We start from the raw sequence: 22,025 nt of genomic DNA on the forward strand, positions 1-22,025 counted from the left end.
GCACCTAATCCCCGTACAGCCCCTTACTCTGGGTGTGCTCGGCCACGAGTAAGTATATGATGTCTAGCAAGAATACTTTCCTTCTTGTGATGAGAACATGTGTATCGGAACTAAGACATGAAGTACATATTTATTTTAATTTTCGGAAAGCCTTCGTGCTGGCCCTTCCTCTCTGACAGGACAACACTGAGTAGGAGAAACGTAATCGGCGGACGAGAGCGCCTGGTTCTGAAATGAGCCCTGCAGAGAGACCAATCTTAATTAACCATGCGAATCAATTATTGCACCATGACACTGTGTTTAAACGGCTGTTGTCATTTGAATTATTTGCTTGCTTATTGTCAATCCTTCATATAGTGGGTGAGAGACGTATGGTGCGACAGGTTCTTCTTCCTCTTTGTCGCAGGGCTCGACTTTTGCTATCTGGGAGACACAACGAGCATCTTGCGCCTTAGCTAGTAAACAAACACATCCAATATTCAGCGATGAACACGGAATAATCAGAGTATCGGTATTTACCGATGAGCCTCTACGTTTCCCTGAACGAGAGTCCTCTGACGCAGCGCGGGCCACACCTGAATCGAAGGTCTTTGTACAAACTGTCTTCTGTAACCGGGTAAGGTTCGTCGACTTTTTTCCCTCAAAAACCTGTTACCACTGCTCTTCGAATGCGTGCAGCGATATCAAACTGCAGCAAGACCAAGCTCCGCGTCGCATATTGTGCCTTCCTCACCGCGAACGTCCTGTTCATGCTGTCTAATGTGGCCTATTTACAGACACCTCGAACGGACGTGAAACCCCGTGCGCTTGTTGCCGCCAATCGCTCGCAACGAAATATTGCGGACATTTGAGCCACGATGCCACCAAAGCCCATCAAAAATGCGCAAAGTGTCGCCAAGCCTCAACTCCTGATCACGAAGCCCCGACAGTCGAAGCGAACAGCCAGCCGCGCACCGAATGCAGCGAATCTCGATCGTATCAACAGTGACACTGCCGACGGCAGGAAGATCATCTCGTCGCCAAGCAAAAACATGCCGCCGAAGTACATAGCGCAAAAGGACTTCGTACTCTCCGACCTTTCGGTGCCGTTTGACGAGAGCGTCACCCTCACGACGCAGGCGACTCACGAGTTCCTGCAGCACGTTCCGGTGCTGTGCTCCCGATGGCAAGGGCCCGTCTCGGTGGCCGTGTACGCGCCGGGAACCGCCTACGCGGTGGCGCTGGACAAGATCGCCTTCCTACGCCACTGTGACGACCCGTGCGTGAGCGCGAACTTGTCGTGGCACGTGGTTTTTGACAAAACGCACGAGTTTGCAACGTTTGACCTATGATGTTGATGTTTCTCATTGATAGTGTTTTATACCCCCATTCGCCTGTCCGGCACGTTTCTCGATATTATTACTTCTGCCGAAGACGCGTATTATATGTCTATATTGTTTCGTTGTTTCAAGATCTATAAAGAATTTATCTTATGCGCAAACTGGGTTCTCTTTTCATTTTTAGTCACACGATCCTTTATATGGCTTATTGTTCACGGAATAACCAAATGGTACCCAGAAGACTGTGTGCTGTTTTTCCGACAAAATGTAATAATGTTCAAAAAGGCGACATTTGACTTTCGCAATATGCTGGCTATATGCTATGTTTCTAGAGTGTAGACGGACGCATTAAGTTGACTATGCCTGCGGCAGTAAAATGTCAACACGCCTCTGGTAGTGGGTAAGTGCTAATAGTGTGCAGGAGCAAGCAAGCGATTCCTGTCCCCCGTTCTAATACCACAGTAAGAAGGGCAAATTTAGTGACACTTGGAACTAGTGCATTTCGCCGTTAGCGTCACTCGCAGGCTGTCAGACGGAAACGTTTAGTAACAGTTGCTGTGAAGTGTACTTGCCAGTAAGTGTGTTCGAGGAGCTGGCTTCGCTGCCTTGAATTGCGTATAGCATCGATAGCAATGCGTCAGGAATAAACAAATAAATGCTTATAAGCATCCGACTTCCACTTTCAGCACTAAATATAAGACCGCTTTTTCGTGATTTAAAATATTGTGAGCGCCTTCGCGACATCAGTGCGGCTAAAAAAAAAAGCTTGATACGTTCATTTTCGACGTATTCCGCCATCTGAACCCTGTGCATCTTGGATGTGTTCCTTGCTTGTATTGGCTCAAAACAAACAGGCGTGTTCATGGGATTACAGCGCGTATATTTTTGATGGCGGATGTTATTGTACATAAGCATATTTTCGTAATAAAAGTGTAACCGTTTCTAAAACTCAGAATGCCGAGAATCACATCTATCCCTATGGGTTCATAGGTCGTCTTTGTCGTCAATACTGAACGGCACTTCGTCTTGCCGTCTAGCACCACGCCGCCGAAGTGACACTCAGCGATGCCAAGCGCGCTGGCTCGAAGAGCCACTAAATTTGCTCATCGCACGTGCTGTAGTCGAGGAGCATCATCATCGTCACAAAGAGCAGCCAGCGTGCTCGCAGTGCTCGCGGCAATGTTCTTCGCCTTCGCGCTCTCGGTCTCGCTGAAGAGACTCAAAAGACGGCGCGTAGCCGTCGCGCTGCTGTTCGTCATCGGCCTGGCCGCGATCAACGCCGTCCAACACTACAACCGGCGTGCGGCAGCACTGCGGAGGCTGGCCAAACTGGGCGACCCCTACCGCGAACCGCATCACCTGCCGCCTACAAACCCAGCGGAACCGCAAGTCCAACGAATCCGACGGCCGCTCGTCGATTCCCCGTCCAAAGTCTTGGCGGACGACCACACACGCGCTGCGACGCGCCCCTCTTGCGTCGAGGAGCGCGACCGGCGCCACGCCTGCTGGGAACGCCGGCGGAAAATGCGCTGCAGCTACGCAGCCGAGAGCGGCGTCGACTTCGTCGTGCACGAAAACTTCGTCGCGGGCGACGACTGCCCACCGGCTTACGCCGAGAACGTCACGCTGGTCACGCACGCGACGTACGGGTTCCTGCGGCACGTCGCGGAGCTGTGCGACCGCTGGCAGGGACCGCTGTCCGTGGCCGTGTTCGCGCCCGGCACCGACACGGGCAGGGCCCTCGCCTGGATCGACTTCCTGCGCCGCTGCGGTCGCAATGCGTGCGTGAGGAGATCCGTGACGTGGCATCTCGTCTACGATCGAGGTGTCGTAAAGATATATGCCTTCTTTCGAGATCTGGACGTATGGCCAGCTTACAGCGTTATAATACTAAAAACGCTAGAAGGAAACCTGAAAAAAGAAAAAATCAGGGGTCGATTTGACAAAGCATTTCGTTCATAAATGCTCTTTGCCATTGGCCCGCCGTCATCGTCAATAATATGCGTAGCACCATGCTTGGCTGGAATTCTCGCTTACCAACAATCCTAGCGTATAAGAACGTTCTTTTTCTTTTTTTTTTTTTTTTGTAATGGGAATACGAGACCAGACCCGCATTTTTTGTTATTTAGTAAGAAAACGTATGTCTATTCTAATACATTGGGATAAATGCCAAGCGCACTTGGTTACAGATACTTAGCTCAGGGATCAGCTCGGTGTGTTCTATATTGTAGTACAAACCACGGCGACTGCTGAGCGAACTAAGTATTTGTAACTAAGTACTCTTGGCATATACTCGAATATATTAGAGTAGGTGTCGATTTCTCAAGCGAACACTAATAGTCATAAGTTTCCTACAAAAATCACCAGAGGGAACTCCGGCGCTGCGATCGTTCAGATACCATGGGAAGGACGTTATGAGACTTCGTTTCTCGCAAACGAGCGAGATTCATTTGGCGCAATTCATGCATGCGCACAATGGTCAGGCAAACGCGAGAAAGAAAGGCTCATAACGTTCTGACATGGTATCTGAACGACCTTCAATTGACTCCTTTGATGCCAACTTGGGTTACGGTGCATGTGTCAGTAGGTGGGTGCTGCTCTTCAATGAACGTCTTCGACATCGGCTTGGATAACTAGGTATGTGCCACTGGGAGTGCACCGCTCTACAATGGCAGAAAAAAAGATCCCTTAAATTTCTCGGATGCTGGGCGGAATGGCACCCACGTTACAAGGTCGCCTCAACGACAGCTAACCTGCGCTTTTGCAGGCAGCGCTACTAATGCACTGGGTATGTGCCGCTCTTCGGTGAACCTCTAGCCAACTTTGGCGGATGAGTATACGCGCATTGAAGTGTTGCCTAGCGAGCGGTAAACTAGGGAACAATTCTCAGCGATCGCAGGCACCGGGGTACCACGCTTCGCATCTCGGAGACCACGCACGGACTTCTCAGCAGTGCCACTAGATGGCGCAGCGTGTCCAGAAAGAAGCGCGAGGGAGGAGTCCCGTGTTAGTCCGGTGGCTGCATGACGTGTTTCTCAGCCTACGCATGCACCGGCGCGCCATGCTTTCCGGAGGCCACGCGTAGTCTGCGGAGCGGGGGCGCTATAAATGACGCCGAGTGTTCTCACGTAAGCGCGAAAGGGGATCGAAAGCTGCTTCAGTGAACACCTCATCCATAACTCGTTTCGATGGTTATTTATGACAACATCAGGCCTGACACGGAGGGCTCCTTCCAGCACGAGCGATGTGAGAGGGAGGGGATTTAGGTAGATTGCGTTTTAGCGACCGCAGACCAATGAATAATGACACGTTGTTAGTGCGAATTCGTTTAGTGGTAAGTATTCGATCGCGCGTTGTGCCGTAGTTCTTGTTCATGGCTACGCCGGCGCATACGCACAGGGTGCCCATCTGGCACGTGCTCCTCCCGTCGCCGATGACCGTGCCTCTGGTTGATCGCCGAAGACACACTGTGAAGCGGCAAACCTTATGTTTCGTCCAACCGCTGACGACAAGAAACTGGCGCTTCGCCATTACAAGCTCTAAGCAGCCGACGAAGCAAAGCGGGCGTCGTCCTCCTTATTATTTAAGCAATTGCCCCTTTTGGTGCGCAAGAGAAGTAAGGTTCCCCAGCAAAAAGTCCCCATAGAGACAAGATTCCACAGTAAAAAGTCCACACACTTCTCTCTGGGCACACTTTAGGTGGGGCGCAGAAGCGAGAAATAAGCTCTCGTAACGACGTTTAGTATACATGGATTTGTCTGACCTTCGTCCTGATGGCTTCAGAGGTTCGAGTGTTATTTTTCTTTTTTTACGCTCTATTTTTCTAAAGTAGAAAGCAGTCGTAGACTTCTAAACACGGTAAGGCACCAAGTTTCTACGCCCATTCATAGTCATTGTATATTGCTGTGTTAATTAAATAAAATTAAATTATGGGGTTTTACGTGCCAAAACCACTTTCTGATTATCAGGCACGCCGTAGTGAAAGTCTCTGGAAATTTACACCATCTGGGGCTCTTTAACGTGCACCTAACTCTAAGTACACGGCTGTTTTCGCATTTAGCCCCCATCGAAATGCGGCCGCCGTGGCCGGGATTCGATCCCGCGTCGTCGTGCTTAGCAGCCGAACACTATAGTCACTAAGCAACCACGGCGGGTGAATTGGTGTGTGTCGATGCCGGAAGAAGATGCTGCCACGTCGAAATGCAAGAACCAAATACTTTATTTTTCCAACGTGTCCAAGCGCTCGCTCCGCTCGCGTCTTCGCGGGCTTCGTCGTCAGTGCACCGGCGCGTCGGCGCTGCGACAGGGCCCTCACCCCTCGCCGTATGGACGATGTCTTGATCAGAAGACCAACGTGAACGTTTTCTTTTTGATCTAGATGGCTTCGAACAGACTGCAGGGTTGATGCTGTAAACAGGAATGATCGCACCGTCCTGCGGAAGTATGGACAAAAAGCGGCCCTTGAGCCTGTCTATTGACACTTTCTCTTCTCCGGCAGCCACGTGAATTGTGAAGTGTTTGTCTTGTCGCTCGATCACCAACTGTGGGCCAATGTATGGCAGTCGAAGATAATTGCTAACTGAGTCTGTCCGAACAAAAACTTGAGTGGCAGTTTGTAAGCCCTCGAAGAGGAAAAGATTGTGCTTTGATTTGTACCACGGCGCCACTGGACCGATTGCCTTGAAAACTTCTTGTAGGCGTTTCAGATAAGATGGACTCTCCAGCTTGATTTCCTGGTTAAGCCTTTGGTAGATAAACTCAGCAGGCAGTTGTATTGAAGTTCCATAAACGAGCTAGGCTGCAGCACACTGAAGGTCTTTAAAGGCACTTCGTATACTCAGGAGTACTAGCGGTAAGGTGTCAATCCAGTGCTCCACCACCATGGGCAATTAGCGCCGCTTCCAACTGCCTGTGAAAACGCTCCACCAGATCATTTGCTTGTGGATGGTAGGCTGCTGATGGTGGATTCCTAATAGACGTGAAAGATGTTGAAAGAATGCAGATTCAAACTGTCTGGCTTGGTCAGTAACCACTTCCTCGAGAACTCCAAATCGCGACACCAAGCGTTAACAAAAACTTTAGCGATGGTTTCAGCTGTGATATCACTGATTAGTGTGCTTCTTCTGGTCGCCTGGTGAACCTGTCGACGAACGTGAGGAGGTAGCGGTACCCTTTAGAGGGAAGGAGTGGCCCGACGATATCTATATGCACTTTGAGGAAACGGTCGCTTGGCAGTAGGAATTTTAAAGTGGCCTTCTCGTGTGACGCTGCATTTTATTTCTCTGGCAAGACAAACATGACTTTGTCCAATTTTGCAGGTCAACGTTCATGCCAGGCCACACTTAGCGTTCGGCGACGAGTTTCTGCGATGCTTTGATACCGGGGTGGGAAAAAAACGAAAATGTTCGAATATCTGTCGTCGGAGTATAAAGCGGTACAAAAGGTCTTGGTGAGCCGATCGGCGTGTCGTACGTCACGGTTACGGTAGTGCGAGGTAAGGTGAGACCTTCAACCTGCAAACTCGTTGAAGTCGTATGTAAGCTATGTAATTTTTCGTTGCCGATCTGTGCTGATGAAAGCTGTTCTTGCGTCACCAGTGCAGCCTTCCCACCTTCGACGCGACTCAATCCATCTGCCGGAGTACTCATCGCGCCCAAGCGTCCCCTGTCTTCGAAGTGAGTCGCTGACTGTCGGCGCGAATATCGGCGATGTCATCCCGCTTTGGCGAGGTATAGGTTTCGAAATGGAAAATCGTTTGGCGGGCAATGCCGCTGCAAGGGGGGAAGAAGTGTGCGCCTCGAAACTTGCAGCGGCTACAGATAGCTGCGACGGCGCTATTTAACCTACCTTGCCGGCGAGGGTGGCCAGCGCGGACAGATTCAGCTGCGATGCTGTTGCCAAAACCATCTAAATCGTGGGTGGTAGGAACCGGATAACAGTTCCTTTAGTAGCTGTAGTCGAAACATGACACCCGAGTGCCGAGAACTGCTTCCATCTGCCTGAGGAGTTGCGACGGACGGCGACCACCAAGCTCAGTTGACGATAGCAGCACTTGCAGCCGCTTCCGTTCGGAAATCGCCGTGCGCTCAAGGATGGCCTCCTTCAACGTGTCCTATATTCACGCTGTCTGGCTTGGTAGCGCAGTTAAGACGCTGCACACTTCGACGGCAAGGTCATGGTGCAAGGCGCCGAGTAGGTAGCCGTACCTTGCTTTTCTGGCTGACTAAAGGGTGTGATAAGTCCGTGCGTCATTGCACACGTCACTTCGCAGTCATCTGGGGCCCTATAACGTAAAACTATTCCAATATGTTTCTATTCCGATCTCCTGACGTCAAATTTGCGTAACCACCAACGCAAGCACCGGGCGGTCACCCGCAGGGTTGTCTGAACAGACCAATCAAACGCTCTCCTCGTTCATAGGAGGTCACTTTTCTTTGCTTGAAAAACGAATAACACTGCCTACACTGAGCGGCTTGTCGTATCTAATTCGCTGACAAGAGGCGAGGAGAACGCTCAAGTGGAGAGGGATTCGATGGGGCCGAGCCACTGCACTGAAAGTCGATAACAGTATGAAGAGGGTGGTGCCGGCGTCTACGATTGGTCGACTTTCCCTTACTTAGCTTGCGGTGGCTGGTCGAAAATCGCGGCGGCATGCAACGGAAGCTCAAGAATGACGCTAAAACGGACCCTCAGCAAAGAAGAGTTGGCAGAATGAGGGAGTAAACGTGCCGAAAGTGCTCGAAAACGTTACACGGCCACGCAAGAAGTTTTATTATACGCAAATATATCCACGCTCTCCGGCAGGTGCGAGTAGCCAGCGTCTGAGCGATCGACGGCAGCCATCTTTTGTTCCTTTCGAAACGGGGCAGCCTGCGGCTATTCCGAAGAAAAATTCAGTTTTGTTCGGCATATTAATGCATCTTTATCGCGTACACGTCATTTTGACGTGGTGAATTCTTGCGGTTTTGTGACGTCGCGTGACAGGCAGGTGAAGCGGGTGCAGCCCGAAAACATTTTACCAATAGCCGAGGCCTAATGGCGAAAAGGGGTCGAATCAGAAATAACTGTTTTTCTTTTTTCTGTCAAATCTTGCATAATCAGTGTGCACAGATCATATCAGATGGGGAGGTATCGCGGTTTTCGTGACGTCGCGTGACAGACAGGTGAAGTGGGGGGTGGTTGAAAAATGTTTTCGACCAATCGTGGAGGGCTGATAGCAGAATTGGAATAGAAAAGTTTGGAATAGTTTTACGTTATAGCGCCCCTGGCTGACTAAGGGTGCGGCCTAGTGCATGCGTCATTCGGCCCGTGACGAGGCAGCCAATGGGGACGAGGTGGTGCCGCGTCATAAGTGTGAGTGCATGAAATAAAAAGACATTATTGCCCAACCGAACGACGCTGAGTGGTCCTTCGAGTTATGAACTCCTCGCGGGCAAGCGAGCGCGTTGGGACGCTTGGCGCGGTTTGATTTGGTCTTACCGAGGCGCGGTTAGAACGCAGGCGTGATTTTGCGCGGACAAGGAAAGCTCGGAAAAAAGCATTTCACCAAACGGATTTTAATGCTTTCGCATTCCCACACGTAGGCAGTCTTGCGTCTCTGCCGAAATTTTTATACTGTAAAACCGCAGTAAAAAAGTTAGGGCAGAAAGTCCCCACTGTGGAAGCGTCATATAGTGCGTAGCATTCTTTGAAATCATTACTTATGAAGCCTATACTCTACCCTTGAAACCAACGCGGATCGGCGACGAAGAGTTACGACGCTTACGTACGACTTAGATGAGTTTGGAGCTTGAAGATCTCCGGCCCATGTCGGTGCTGCGACAGCTGTTGCATTCGTAGTCCAATATTTTGTAGCAAATCATTAAGTGCAGAGTCTCAAATCTACTTGATGCCAGAAGGACGAAGCTTAGGCAAATCCATGTGTACTATTATGCACATCTTTCCCATACTGGCTGATCCACCATGCTCACAGCTTTCCCAGAAACTATAGCGCCAGAGTTCCCTGTAAAACTTTTCGTAGGAAGCTATTCTAGTATAGTACTAATCAGCGAGAAGTGCCTTTGCTGCGAGTTGCGTTCTTCGTCTCTTGACTCCTAAGGCTAAATGGAACGTCTATATCCACGACGCAGAGCACACTCCTGCGTCACTCACGCCAGGAACGTCGCACTCGTCGTACTCCAAGAACGTCAGCGGAAATCGCCCGTGCTCCTCTGTGCCCGCGCAGGAAGGCGTCTCCAGTTTTCGGCGGCGGCAAAGAATACCGTACCCAATCAATGTTCTGCGCAACGTGGCTCGAAGACTGGCTCCAACACATTACGTCCTCGTGCAAAACGTGCGGCTCTACCCAAGCACGGGTATAGTGCCACGTTTCCTGAGTGAGTATAGACTTAATGGGACTGAATGAACTAACAAATCGAGGACTCTGCGTATGAATGGGTGGACGCGTGAATAGATGGACGGACGACAATCCTCCAAATCCTTTCTTACTAATCTTGCGTACATTATAATAATTGTCCCTTGTTTCCGTTTAGACCCCTTAAGTCCTAGGACATCAGTACTTGAAAAAAATTTCCTCGTCAATTTGGGTCTTCGCCACTCTTGTAAAAATATTCCCAATCACTTCCCTGGCGCGTGCGCAGATCTCGTGGCGGAAGAGCGACGCCTGCACTCCCTCCGAAGCGACGGCCAAGAAGTGTACGTGCTACCCGTATTCGCGATGACGGCGCGGGCCGGTGACCCTCAGGTGCAACAGCGACCGCCTCGGAGCATGCGCGAGCTGCAGGATGCGCTCAAGTCCCGAACGGTGGTGCCGTGCAACGACTCGTCGCACGGAGGCGCGCTGTTGTGGAGTCCCTTCTACTCGGCCGTGATGAATGCCTCTGCCGAGCCGTGGAACGCCGGTCCGGCCAGCGTAAAAGGGAAGCGCCTGAGAGTCCAGACGACAGTCAAGCGCGACAGAGGTGTCTTGTTGTGGGAGCCCGTGTTCCTGGGCACCAGGGACGACCCTACCTACGGCGAAAGCCTGACGTGGGAAGGGGGCCACGAGAGGGTGTCTCAGGTGAGGCAGGCTACCCTGAGGAGCGCTTTCTTTGTGACGTATGTGACTCGTCTTTGGCATAGAAGTGCGTACATCATATAATCAAAAGGTCGAAGGCTTACCCGAAAGGTGAAGCATTGAAAGCGATAGCAAAGTATTCGACAACTACACGAAGTAACGTTCGTAGTTTTATGGGCCGCATAAATTGCAGTAAACATGTTCTTAGCCATTAAATTAAAGATAATGGTGTCGAGTGCACCGATAAACATAAGCAGACTTAATTCGATGATCGCGAACACTCGGTATCAGAACGCTGGCGTGATGAAGAGCGCACGCAGAGAGGAGCCATGGCTTTGTGCTGCCTCTCGCTTCAACGCGCCACCAACCTCAAGGTCGCGTAGTCGGAGACTACGCGACCTTGAGATTATAACACGGCATAGAACACCTTTACGAATTTCTTGCGGACAAGCGAGCGTGTTTAGGCGCTTAGCGCGTTTTTATTTGTCCTTACCGAGGTGCATTTAGAATTCAGGCAAGAACTTGCGCTCGAAGGAACGCGCGGAAATCCAAGCAACGACAGGGAGAAGCTTCTGAAAAAGCCGCGTTGGAACGCAGAAGAGCGCGTCGGCGGGCAAATTATACGAGAAAAAATTACAGTGACGTTTCACTTCGTGAACACGGGTGACACGAAAGCGTATGAGTGCTATAGCGCACCCGACGCTATCGGCACTCTGTGCGCCTAGACGCCTACACTGCCCGAATCGCAGATCGTATTAAATACAGGACTCGCGCGGCCCCGCATACGCAGAAGCCACCAGAGTAGAACGCCACGTTGTGTAAACATTCGCTTACTATCTAAATTACCTAGTATGGTGACAGCGCGCACAGGCAAACATGCATGAATACTTCACACTAGATGACCGAGGACACTTGTCCTTAAAACGCTGGCGTGAGGAATCGCGGCAGCAGCAGCGAGCGAAGTGATCTTCGTGCTGTCTATGGCTTCAATGCAAACTGAGCGGTGAGAATACAGCGTACGCAAAGCTACGACCCATCGGACCACCTGGACTGGGCCTCCAAAGCAGGTCGCTTTCAAGATAAATCCCGCGCAACCGCACGCGGCAGAACTACAATGATCCTTTCCCTCCCCTTCTCCAGTACCATGCGCACCACGGCACACAGCGCGCTTCTTCCCCTTGCGCACGCGATTGAACCGCCATCGTCGGCTCACCGTCGTACGCTTTTACTCGCACACACAGCGAACGGCGCGCGAGGACGCTGTTATCACGAGACAAACCCAGTACGTATGCATCGAAAAAAAAATGCCGTGGTTGAACGCAGTTAAATAAAGTTTGTCGAGCGACAGCACGGTTTTACTTGCTTTCGGAAAGAACATGTGCTATATACGCTGCTCGGCGCCGTCAGCAACTACCGTATGTACAATTGCACCACAATACAACACACACATGCTGCTCGGCGCGGCAGCAGTAGCGAGCGAATTGAGCTTCATGCTGCGTCTCGCTTCAACGCAAACGAAGCGTCTAAAGCACAGCGCATATACGAAGCTACCAACACTCAGCGCACTTTGTACATATCACAAATCGTTTTCAATATATGGGCGCCCACGCGGCGTACGCAGGAGCCGCCGGTAGCAGCAGGCTAAGTTCCAGTTTGACCTTGGCTGAGCTTGAAGGTCAGATTTACGGAACCAGGCGTTTTCTGGGTTAGTACCTGGAGTAATAGAGATATCACTCTAAAACCTCTAGTAAGAGGAGGTCAACCCAGCGCGCCTCCACCGACCCTCCTCCTCCGTGATGCTTCGCCTCATTTCTCCATCCCCACTTCGCTCAACGTTACCTACACATTCCTCTAGCTGACGTTATATTACTGCGCGCTCAGCGCGTTCCTTCGTACTTCACCCGGCGCACAATTCTCTTCATCTCCAGGCGCCTTCGTCGTTCGCTTGCTTCGCGACTTCAAACAGACACCGCCGATTTCACGAGCTGACCAGTTACGCTTGTGCGTAGAAAAACACTACAATATTTCTTTCATTTATGAAACACGAAGTTGATGGTAAAACGAGCTTACTGGGGAGATCGTCATATATATTGTGCGAGATATTCTTTGGAGTTGCTTATCTCTTAAAATACGACAATCTTGGTTTCAAGGATAGAGTATAGGCTTCATAAGTAATGATCTTATATAGTAATATAATATAAAATAATATATATATAAAATATTCACCAAGATTATCTCCAATAGAATAAGAGCAACACTGGACTTTAGTCAATCAAGGGAATAGGCAGGTTTCAGGAAGGGATACTCTACAATGGATCACATCCATGTCATCAATCAGGTAATCGAGAAATACGCAAAGTACAATCAGCCTCTGTATATGGCTTTCATAGATTACGAAAAGGCATTTGATTCAGTCGAGATACCAGCAGTCATTGAGGCATTACGTAAGCAAGGAGTACAGGACGCTTACGTAAATATCTTGGAAAGTATCTACATAGATTCCACAGCTGCCTTAATTCTCCAGAAGTAGGACGACACCTATAAAGAAAAGGGTCAGACAAGCAGACACAATGTCTCAAATGCTATTCACCGCATGCTTGGAAGAAGTATTCAAGCTATTAAACTGGGAAGGTTTAGGAGTAAGGATCAACGGCGAATATCTCCGCAACCTTAGATTTGCAGATAACATTGTTCTGTTCAGCAACACTGGGGACGAGTTACAACAAATGATTGAGGACCTGAACAGAGAAATTATGAGAGTGGGGTTGAAGATTAATATGCAGATGACAAAGATAATGATCAATAGCTGGGCAAGAGAACAAGAGTTCAGGATCGCCAGTCAGCCTCTAGAGTCTGTGAAGGAGTACGTTTACTCAGGTCAATTACTCACAAGGGACCCTGATCATGAGAAGAAAATTTACAGAAGAATAAAAATGCGTTGGAGACCATTCGGCAGACATTGTCAGATCCTGACTGGAAGCTTACCATTATCATTAAAAAGAAAGGTGTACAATCAATGCATTATACCGGTGCTGACACATGGGGCAGAAACTTGGAGACAAAGAAGCTCGAAAACGAGTTAAGGACTGCGCAAAGAGCGATAGAACGAAGAATGTTAGGCGTAACGTTAAGAGATAGGAAGAGGGCGGTGTGGATCAGAGAGCAAACAGGTATAGCCGATATTCTAATGGACATTAAGAGAAAGAAATTGAGCTAAGCAGGTTATGTAATGCGTAGGTTGGATAACCGGTGGACTATTAGGGTTACAAAATGGGTGCCAAGAGAAGGAAAGCGCAGTCGAGGGCGGCAGAAGACTAGGTGGGGTGATGAAATTAAGAAATTCGCAGGCGCTAGTTGGAATCGGTTGGCGCAGGACAGGGTTAATTGGAGATCGCAGGGAGAGGCCTTCGTCCTGCAGTGGACATAAAATAGGCTGATGATGAAGCAAATGATTGCGAAGAATGCTATGCACTTAATAAAAGGAAAATCAGACACCCACCCGTTCGTAGCAATTGCTACAAAGAAAACTCATTCGGATTCCTCGAAAGAAAAGCCTCGCAGTTGAAGAAAAATTCGTCCTGGTCCGGGACTCGAACCCGGGACCACCGCCTTTCCGGGGCAGTCGCTCTACCCTCTGAGGTAATTACTTCTCTCCACCCTACGGGTTTTCGCAGAACTATTACGTCAAATGCTATGCACTATGACGACTCCCCAGATGGGAAGTTTCTACCCATATTTTTTTACTGCAGTTTTACGGCATAATTAGGATGTCTCCCGCTGCAGGGATGCGCAACGTGCTTCGAGAACTACGACTTGTTCCACATGCCGGAGGACCCCTTCCTCGTGCGAGTAACTGAACCCATCGGTGGTGCGGGTGTCGTAAGGCACGCAGGAGGGGTGAGCAAGTAGTGGAGGAATGACGATTGTGATCTAAAGAACGGAAGAACGCTTGATTGTGCAACCCGTGAGAAAGCACGGCGAAGCGTCGTCAGGGGAGAGGGAGTGGGAAGTGAAAGATGATAGAGAAAGAGGGAGGATGTGGCCTAATAGACTCCACTATGCGCGACAGGGAGCTGAGCACGCGTGGTACCGTGATAGCGCGCGTGCTAAAAGGGACAGGTGAGAGTGCGTCTCCAATTCTAGCCTCACTGTGCGCAGCTCGCACCCTATCTCCGGCGGGCGCGAAGACAGAGAGCCGAGGTGGCTGGTGGCTACACGTGCGCTATCTCCGCGTGCTCCTTGTGCTGAAGGTCGCGTAATCTTAAGTTTCGGAGATGGCTTGTAGGGAGTGGCAGCAGAAGCGTTCGCGCGCCTCTGTTCGCCCGCCAGCGCTGAGACAGCGAGTGTTCGCGGTCATCGAGTGTTCGCGGTCATCGAGTGTTACCTGTTCGTGTATGCCGCTGCGCACGTGACACCATGCTTGATAATCTAATTAGTAAGCGAATGTTTACTGCAATTTATAGACGGCCTATAAAAGTACGAAACTTACTTCGCGTAGCTGTGTAGTACTTTTGCTATCGCTATCGCTGCTTTATTCTTCGGGCGAGACCACGAATTTTCGTTTTTTGTTGACTTGTTTGATTTTCAAGCCAGAGAAAAAAACGTATTTAGAAATTTTGTTCGTACAATAAAGCATTCCTCCAAATTCTCAGATTATCCTCACCTTTGGGGCTTCTCTATTGGGCTGTAGTCATAGCAACGTCTGCATGGCAATTTGCGGATATCTTTGGGAGGTAAGGAGACTACTATGTTTCTTGGAAGTATTATTTGTATTTTTCACAATATTGCTGATCGTATTTTAAATCGTTTCATTATTTTCAAATCAGCTCAGTTTCGTAAATCATGTGTCTTGTTGATGATGAATGTGTTGACGACTAATTCTGTCATTCTTCGTTATCTTGATTTATCGTGTTTGATACTCTGTACATGCATTTTTATTTGTATGTGTTTGATATTATGCAGTGTGTTTTGAAGCATGTTGCGCTCATGTTGTGTGCTGCGCGTGCTGTCTGGTGTCAAAGGCCTAGTCAGGTGGCTTTTAATGCCGCCTTTTGCCTTGGCACCAAGACAAACCGCTCTTGAGCGTTGTTTTGTCAATAAACAAATAAACAAATAAAAAAATACGTTTTCTTTTTTTTCGTTTTCTTAAGCAAGCACTTCTGGTTGATCGATTCGATCTACAAATATGCTTCACCAACTTGAAGAAAAACAGGGCTACGAATACGCGGACTAAAAGGAGAACATGTACGACGGACAGGCGCTAACTTCCAACTAAGTTTCATTTAGTCGGAAATAACTTAGTTGGAACAAAAGTTAGTTGGAAGTTAGCGCCTGTCCGTCGTGCATGTTCTTCTTTTAGTCCGCGTCTTCGTAGCGCTGTTTTTCTTCAAGTATGTTAGACCAACTTGCCCATGCACATCAAGCTCCTGACGCTTCACCAAATACGCTTCCCAGTGTAAACATATCTCCCTCTGCAGGGATACGCGATGTGCCTCGAGGACTACGACTTCCACATGCTGGAGGATGCCTTCCTCGTGCAAGTTCCTAAACCGACCGGTGCTGCCGGCGCCGTGGTTCGGACCGGCAGCGGCTATCCCTCGCTGCAGAACGCGTTCAGCTTGCACCGTTTCAAGGACTCGCTCGGGTCTCTATACCCCGTCGGACGGCGTGCGATCTGTTAAAACGCTGGGCAGTCTGTGCAGCTAGGTTAAAGGGATTCAGATAAGCGCGGTGATTCCAGTGTGCGAGTGGTGTGGGGGAGGGGAAGGACTGCATCACAAGGCGTGTCCCATATCGGCTGCATGCAAGAAAATAAGACATCTAGATCTTGGGACTTAAAGGTAATATACATAGGCGTCGATGAAGATAAGTGGACAAATATGCTGTTCTCGAATTGCACAATGGAGTGATGACTTTACTCGGCGGATCGATGATATGCGAATCACCGCTTGCACTGTCGTCACAAAGGCACTGCTACAGATAATAAACGCATCACGACATATTTCTTTGTTAGCAATACGTGAGTGACAATGCATGATTGCAGATTTAGTATACATGAATACAGGTTCACAATATATGACTTTCGTGACGCTGCAGACGAAAGGCGACAAAATTCCAAATAGGGCCTCTAGCACCACACTATATATACGTTCACCACTTAACGGCATTGGAGAAAAAAAAGAAAATACAAAACGGTTAGCCACGAAAACACGCTGTAAGCAAACTTTTTATATCAGCTTGGCGGGTGGGCACGCAAGGCATGAACTGTCGTCAACGAAGACTGTTTTAGTTATTTCTCGGGTATTTCTCGATGTGCGGCGCTGGGCAATAAATCGGGCTTAAAACCTGTTGCACCGGCTCTTTCCTACGTGTACAGACGCGGTCGCACTCTTTCGAAGAATGACACAATGCACAGTGTCAACGCGCAATTCTACATATCGGGCCTTGCACCTTAACATTATTGAGTCGGTATGCCGTAAGTGTCGCGACCATGCATATGTCTCTTGCGCGTACGTGTTCGTCTCTTCGGTATCCTGGACAACTCGCTTAACGATCTCAAACAATAGCTGCGATTTTGTACAGGCGCAGAATGTTGCCTAAATAGGAGCGCCATGTGTACACGTAGCTCTTCGAAGCCACACGTATACGTTTCAGTATTCGCACAACGGTATCACGTAATTATGGTACGGATAACGCTTAACTTGGGCATTAGGCGAATTACCCACTAGCTCTTTGTGGTTCGGCTGCTCTGCAGCACGAGGTGTGCTGCGGGGGAACACTACGCATCGTTTCCTTTCAGCTCCAGCTTTCTGCGAGGCCTGTAAAGGGATACTTATAATAAATACAATAATTTGAGCGGTATTAGTACAATACAATACAATACAATAGAAAAAAAAGAAAGCCACCTTTACTGTGAGGGTAAGCATTGTATAAGCCAGAAAAGACGCAAACATGGGACGGGTGGCATGGACCTAGCTATTTTTCTTTCATCAGTAAAGTTGGACTACATTGTACTCTAACATAGCGAAAGTATGAAGTTGGCAAGTTTCAAACACCTTGAGCCACAACGACCAAAGCACAATAAAGTGCTTTGAAATCCATGACGTCGCATCACATGACATGCCAGCGCTGCAATTTTGGCACGAAATCCAAGGAATGAGTAATGACCTACATTTGCGTTTTCTATATTAAAGAGCTCTTACCGCGAAATAAATGGAACAAGAGCTTTCGAAGGATACATTATTAATCTACACTGATTTGGCGATTCTGTTTAGTGTCCGTTTAATAAGGTTGCAAATGTGTTACATTTGCAACAGAAAAAAAGAATGTTCCATTGGGGTTGTATCCTTATAACGATTCCTTTAATTTTCCATACTTCTTGTCCCGCCGCCGCACCACCCGTTATAGCACAAAGACCAGCCACACCACGCGACAGATCACACACAAAAAAAAAAATTGCAGATACTTCGTCTATTGCTTTGGAATGACTGACAGCTGCATCGGTGAAGGGTTCTTGCCGGATTACCGCGGCCGGTTTATCACCGACCATCTGCGACTCGATCCTTCTGTTCACCGGGCAATAGCTGCTTGGCGACCATTTTCACTCGCACGCACCGCGCCCTTCATTGGCGCTCCCCTTCTCAGCCTTGTTGCTATATCGCTGCGTGACACTCCTCTCCCTATCCCCGAACCCCAATGGCGCGGGAAAAGTATAGCTAAGAAATTAGGTAATGGGATTCACCGTCCCTAAACTGATCATCGGGTTATTGGGCATACGCCATAGTGGAAGGTCTCGGATTAATTTTGACCACATGGGGTTCACTAATAAGTTTACCTGCAGCGGAGCATCGCCCTTTCTATCACAGAAAAATAAAAGTCATTCTTAACGTGAAAGGAGGCTTGGTAAGCAAGAAAGAAAGAAACTAAATAACAGTGGCGACGCCGCCTTGAGAAGTTGTCGCACGAACTCGCCATCAATATTGTGGGCGCCTGCTCGGGCCGAAGCGTCAGCGTGCCTGAGCGTGCCTCAGCGTCGTACCTCGCAACCGAGCGAACGAGCACAGCGAAAGATGAAAGCGAACGCGGAACGCAGTGGGAGATGAAAGAAGAGAGCGCGAGGAGGAACGTGGAGGAGGAGGGGAAGATAAACGGCCTGCGCATGCGCTGAGTTGCCAGCGGCCACGGCATCCGCAGCCGCGCGGGCGATTTCATCTGCGCTTCCGAGAGGTGGGTGGCAGGGTGCCGCAAGGTGGGGAAGGCTACGCTTGTTCCCGACGTCAGCTACTGAGGTCAGTCCGTGGTGCCACTGTGCGTGACAGAGATCACTGCTCCTGCAAGGGGCGATGCCGAGTGGCTACGAGTAAGACTCGATTTGACGCTCCCTTGGGTGTTGTCGCCGCTGACACTGGTGGCACGATTTCGCCCCGACGAAGGGCCGTTCTCGTCGTTGGTGGAACGAAAGCGTAGTGCCGCGCAAGACGGGCTGAGCGGAGACGGTGGCTACGATATGGCGCCAGAGCAGCGCACGGCGTCTCTATGGAAACAAAGATCTGCATGAGCGGAGGTCTGTCTGCGGTGGCTGCTGTGAATCGCGCCTTAGCGTCACCCACGTGCTGTCCCTCGCGATCTCCCGATTAGCGAGGCAGTCGCGTCATATTTCGCTCCGTTTGCAATGTGCCGCACAAACAGATTGTCCATGCCAGCTACACTACTCACAGCGTTCGTTTCCTAATATAAACCGTGCACCTGTATAATCATAATACAAAATATTGACTCGCGAAATGTAAACACGTATAGAGCTGCGCTCAAATTTCGCATTAGGGAGTATCGTAATCGTCGGTGAATTTTTTGTCGGTAAAGATGGACTACGGTATAAGCTTGTCAAGTTTCCTGAACTCTGACTGTCCGACAACGGCTCAAATGCGAAAGCATACTTCGAAGTCCGTGTGACGTCAACTGACGGATTATAGCGCGGGGGTACGGAGCGAAATTTAAAATATAACGGAACTGCGAGCCTCCCTTTCTTGTTCTAATAATCAAGCTACTTCCAAGAAATTGAAAAAAGTATAGTTTTTGAATACTTTATCACTTTAAATTGATTTAGTCGTGTAATGTAGCAACTGAGCTTTACTGCGTGCCTAAAAATAATCCAAAGCTGATAGCGAGAAGCAGTATTATTACTATTAGACTCGCTTAATTTCTTAAGGCAATTCTAAAGTTATTTTTAATTCTTAGCACGGTCGAAGTGTTCTGGAATGATGTGCCCACAGGCCGGCAAACTCACTGATGAGTTGACTAACTCTCAGACCGACCTGTGAGTCTGAGTCTAACTGTCTGAATGAGTCCGGCTGAGTAGAGTTTGGAGATTCCGCGTTCGACTGAAACCGGCAGAGTGGAAGTTTGGTGAGTCTGTAACCTTGAGTGAGCCAGGATGAGTAGAATTTTGGCGAGTCAGAGTCCGAGTAAGGGCCAGGCTCACTCGGAAAACAGTGGGACTTATGCAAAAAATATATGTTGTGAATGAGACTGAGTGAATTCCGCTTATTCCGCCGATCGACCTGTGCATGCGCCATAACTATTTGCACAATAGCTATCGTCAACAGAGCACGAGGCTTGTCTATTGCACCAGAACATGAAGTTATAGTCATCAAAACTATTAAACGCCGTGGTATTGTGCAGTAGGTACTACGCTCGCACAAGATATGTCAATGGGTCCAGACTGTAGCGGTCTCAACGCCACGACAGGAGACCTGAATAGGACTAATAGTATACGCAGCTGGGGGTTTCGCATTTGCTTCCCGTCCATACACCTCAGAAACAAGATTATTATATAAGCATTGCACTATTTCTTCATTGGCAATGTTATACGAAATGAAATTGTAACTACGTAGTTTTTAAATCGACGAGCTCAGCGCTGTGAGCTAATTTGCCGGTGCACACTTTCCTTCACGAGTGCACAGAACAACCAGCCGCTGTCTCACAGGAATCTGCGTCTGTGAAGTCATCTTTTGTTTAGCAGAACGATACGACCTACACGATCACTTTCGCGAGATCTCGCGTGAGCAGTCACAGGATGCACCAGCGTACATTAAAGGAACTGACATCCAATTTTTATGGTACTCATTTTTTTTCTTTAGTGCAATGGAAAGTTCACCGGTCAGTGTGTCTAATCATGAAGTGGTAAATCAGAAAACGCCACGGAACGCATTGTACTTGAAGTTTTAGATCTGCAGTGAGCATGTAGTCGTTCACTGGGAGCATGCTGAAAACAATGATAGGTGAGCGCGATATCGATTATACGCCGGCATTAGTGGGAAGCAGACGACAAATGCGGCCGTAGCTGCGAGAAAGTATTTTTCCAGAGAAGCTGTTTATGCAAACCCTGTGCCGTCGTTGTCGGACTTCGCTAAAAAGGGGCCACGTGACCTAGCGCGAGAGGAAAAGAAGAGCTCAACAAGGGGAAAGAGGTTGGAGTGACCCCTTTCCCCCTGTAAGAATTCTATCTCACACGTGAATCTTGCACGGTTGTCACACGGTGCATTTTCGGCGATAGAGCCAGATGGGCATCGAATTTATCGACGACTGATTCCACCCTGCCGCGAAAGAAACAAACGCTATGCTGGCGGTATGCGGCCAACGAACAGTGCCCAGCGATTGAAACGCGATACTATAGGAGCGCGTGGCTGCCGGCACTTCTTGCTGGCGCAGGAAGTGGCGGCAGTCACGTCAACCGTAAAAGCAATCCAACCAATCGTCAAAACGATTGCAGAACCCGCAACTCCAGTGGTGGGCCTTGCACCCAATATACGGAGCTTTTGATTAGTGGTTCCGCGCATTCCATCCCAGCTACAACTATGGGAAGACCATGAGTAGTACGTACTGCTGAGGAAGAAGCTGCTTACCGCAAAAGCGAAAATGAGGTGAAAGAATGTTGAAGCAAAACACTTACAATATTGACTGCTTGCAAAGTTTGACTTGCATGGTGTAACACTCAGTGTAACTAACACAGCTTCGCTTTTAGACCATCATCGCGGACTGAAAGGAGCGGTGTTTTTTTTTTTTCGTTCTTTTATTTATCAAGCGAATATTCCTGCGAATCATGTTTTTCGAAGTGTTAACGTATTTCTATAATAACAGCTACATGCTATTGTGGCTTTCTGTCCGGCTGCTTTGGTCATTAACCGGGCAAGGATGTTTTTTCTAAGCCAAGCCAAGTTGTCGAAAGCGAAACGACGCTTTTACACGTGATACGCAATTCGGTGTGTTGCCGTAGCCACGCGCGTGCTAATATTGTAGTGCTGGCACCCATTTACGGCACTAGTCGATGGTATGTTATATCTCGTAGGGAGAGCACACAACTCTGGGTACTTACTCGCAAAACTCGTGCGCATACGCGCATGCGCGCCGCCGTGCATTGTGGGACGTGCGTGCCGCTGACTAACGTGGATTTACTTTACTTCGTAATACGCATAGAATAAAGCGTGAGCGTCTAATAATATACGAACTGCAATTTTAAGCAATAAGTATGCAATACTTAACAACAGCCGGCTTACGCACAGTAGTCTTGGTACATCCAGAGCACGAAGACTTCATCGCCATGCCGCGACACTTACTGGTTCTTGAGACTTTCTTTGCGAATTTAAAATTATAAA

The 22,025-nt window shown here is 48.9% G+C and overlaps 1 protein-coding gene across 1 annotated transcript; it reads left to right on the forward strand.

Moving 5' to 3' along the window:
• The first annotated feature begins 857 nt into the window (after nucleotides 1-857).
• Nucleotides 858-16,811, forward strand: LOC126541296 (uncharacterized). Its single transcript, XM_050188022.3, has 5 exons — nucleotides 858-1,318; nucleotides 2,441-3,144; nucleotides 9,449-9,694; nucleotides 9,959-10,377; nucleotides 15,852-16,811. The coding sequence occupies exons 1-5, from the start codon at nucleotides 858-860 to the stop codon at nucleotides 16,053-16,055; spliced, it is 2,034 nt and encodes a 677-aa protein (XP_050043979.1). The 3' UTR covers nucleotides 16,056-16,811.
• The last annotated feature ends 5,214 nt before the right edge of the window (nucleotides 16,812-22,025 follow it).

This window comes from Dermacentor andersoni, chromosome 3 (genome assembly GCF_023375885.2).
Source record: "Dermacentor andersoni chromosome 3, qqDerAnde1_hic_scaffold, whole genome shotgun sequence".
Lineage (NCBI taxonomy): Eukaryota > Metazoa > Arthropoda > Arachnida > Ixodida > Ixodidae > Dermacentor > Dermacentor andersoni.

Coding starts and splice junctions, on each gene's coding strand:
- LOC126541296 (XM_050188022.3), top strand. CDS start 858: ATGCCACCAAAGCCCATCAAAAATGCGCAAAGTGTCGCCAAGCCTCAA. Junction 1,319..2,440: donor AAAACGCACGAGTTTGCAAC/GTTTGACCTATG, acceptor CACGTGCTGTAG/TCGAGGAGCATCATCATCGT. Junction 9,695..9,958: donor TATAGTGCCACGTTTCCTGA/GTGAGTATAGAC, acceptor GCGCGTGCGCAG/ATCTCGTGGCGGAAGAGCGA.